At 44.0% G+C, this 1,965-nt stretch overlaps 1 protein-coding gene across 1 annotated transcript; it reads left to right on the top strand.

The window, feature by feature from the left end:
* Window positions 1-1,397: 1,397 nt before the first annotated feature.
* FOMMEDRAFT_91011 (uncharacterized protein) lies at window positions 1,398-1,574 on the top strand (the record flags this gene model as incomplete). Its single annotated transcript, XM_007269018.1, has 1 exon — window positions 1,398-1,574. A coding segment is annotated over one exon (177 nt), but the record flags the coding sequence as incomplete, so codon positions are not given.
* Window positions 1,575-1,965: the final 391 nt, after the last annotated feature.

The raw sequence follows: 1,965 nt of genomic DNA, 5'->3' as shown, positions 1-1,965 counted from the left end.
GTAACAATGTATATTATAATAGTATAGTAAATATAAAGTGAGTTACTTAGCTTATGTAATGGTTGAATATCACATGGGACTTTACTTAAATCTTGAGTGCCACACTCGCCCTCGTTGCTTGCCTTTGACCTCTGCCTACCCTCAACCCTCTGCCCTGTGAATGGTGGCACTCGTCGCTTTTGTTCCCTCCAGTCCAGTCCTCTGCTCGCCAGCAGGCACGCTGCCTGCAACTATGTAGACAATAAACATCGCTGCACTCGTCTCTCTAATCAGTCGTCGTAATGCCTGTGTTGAGCTCAGATCCTGCAACGACACAACCCAGCCCCAGCGTTTCTTTTTTAGGGACCTATGCCAGTAATATACCATGCCATACTATACCATACCATACAGCTGACTTCAGCATCCCCTCCCGCCTTCAACATAAAGTGTAAGCAGCCAGTCCATTTCATAATAAGCACTACAATAGATGCTCATCTCTCTCTCCCCAACTTTTTTGTCTCCCTTCTGCTCCTCTGCAGTTGCCTCTCCTTCGTTGTCCTCCTTTTCTTTTAGTTCGCCTTCCTTTTTGAATTCGCATTCGTGCATCCGCATTGTTTCCAAACGATTTCTTCAATAATTCTATGCATTCGCGTACTTCTTCCTGCTCTGCAGCACAAGCAATAATCGGCGAGCACACGCTTGCGACAATGTCTATGTACAACCACTCCCAAGGTGAGATCCTCTCTCCGACCCCTCGCGTACTTTCCTTCCCCATCCACCATTCCATGCTTGACGTGCATTTACATTACCTAGTGCCGTTCATGACACTGTTTCGAATAACGGAAGCAGTGGCCCACCACTCACCCCTCCTGAGCCGAGTCTGTCCACACCTTCCACTTCTCCTCCTCCCTTCAAGCCAGAACGTCCCAGAGATACACCTTTGAACAACTCAGTTCACTGTACCTCCGATTGCAAGACATAGTCAGAGCATGTAACGCGCAGGTACAAACACAGCTTCGCCTGCAGCCCAAATCATCTCGTTCAACGCTCCCGATCACGACCCCGGTGCACCGCTCACACTCGCTACACGCCATCGCGATACATCCACCTCCTTGCTCAAGTTAGCCACTCACGTCAATGCCAATACTCACGCTCACACCTTTAGCCAGACAGTCTCACAACTTCTCTCACAAGCGCAACCTCAACCTCCACAACACGTACAACCTTACGACCGACAGGCACACGCAATTCAACTTGCAGGGACCGAGCGACGACTAAGTCTTAGTGACTAAGACCACATCAAACGACCCAAGGACGCATTCATTGTCTTCTGTCACAAATGCTGTTTGAAAAAGAACGAGGGGGAGGCTGCACTACCTGCAGAAGACGACCTGGTCGCACGACATCAGCGTCGAGCTGACCTCTCCAAAACGATCTCATACCAACGGCATTCACTGTTTGTAGAGGAACGTAAATACTGGGGCGAACTCGCGAAGCAGAGGAAGAAAGAGCACGAGGAGATAGATGAATACCCATGGTACGTCTATCGGTTGTTGTGGTTTGCTAAGGTAGTGATAGTTTTGTTTCTGTTATAATGTGTTAATATTATGTACCGTTCGGCGTTGTTAGTAAAGAATAAAATATTTAAATAAAATATATATTGTATAATAAGCCATTCAGATAAGATATAAGCTGTAAATTAACTTATTTAAGGATTATAAGATAGCAGAAGAAGTATTATGCCATATCAGAAGAGGGGTGCAATATATACCATTATAGACTTTCCTAAGAGCTATAATTCTTATATCCCTATTGTAAGGACATGTAATGTTTATTAATTCTCATAATATAAATCTGTCTTATTACAACCTTATAGTATCTTTTATATATCTTATCCAATGAGGGGTGCAATAAATGTCATTATGGATAATATTGTTTTTACATATTATATATGCATATAAGAGTATATAATAATTTAGGACTTTT

The sequence above is a fragment of the Fomitiporia mediterranea genome, assembly GCF_000271605.1.
Source record: "Fomitiporia mediterranea MF3/22 unplaced genomic scaffold FOMMEscaffold_9, whole genome shotgun sequence".
Taxonomy (NCBI): domain Eukaryota; kingdom Fungi; phylum Basidiomycota; class Agaricomycetes; order Hymenochaetales; family Hymenochaetaceae; genus Fomitiporia; species Fomitiporia mediterranea.
The sequence above is the reverse complement of the archived record's forward strand: the minus strand, read 5'-3'. Positions and strand labels throughout refer to the sequence as shown.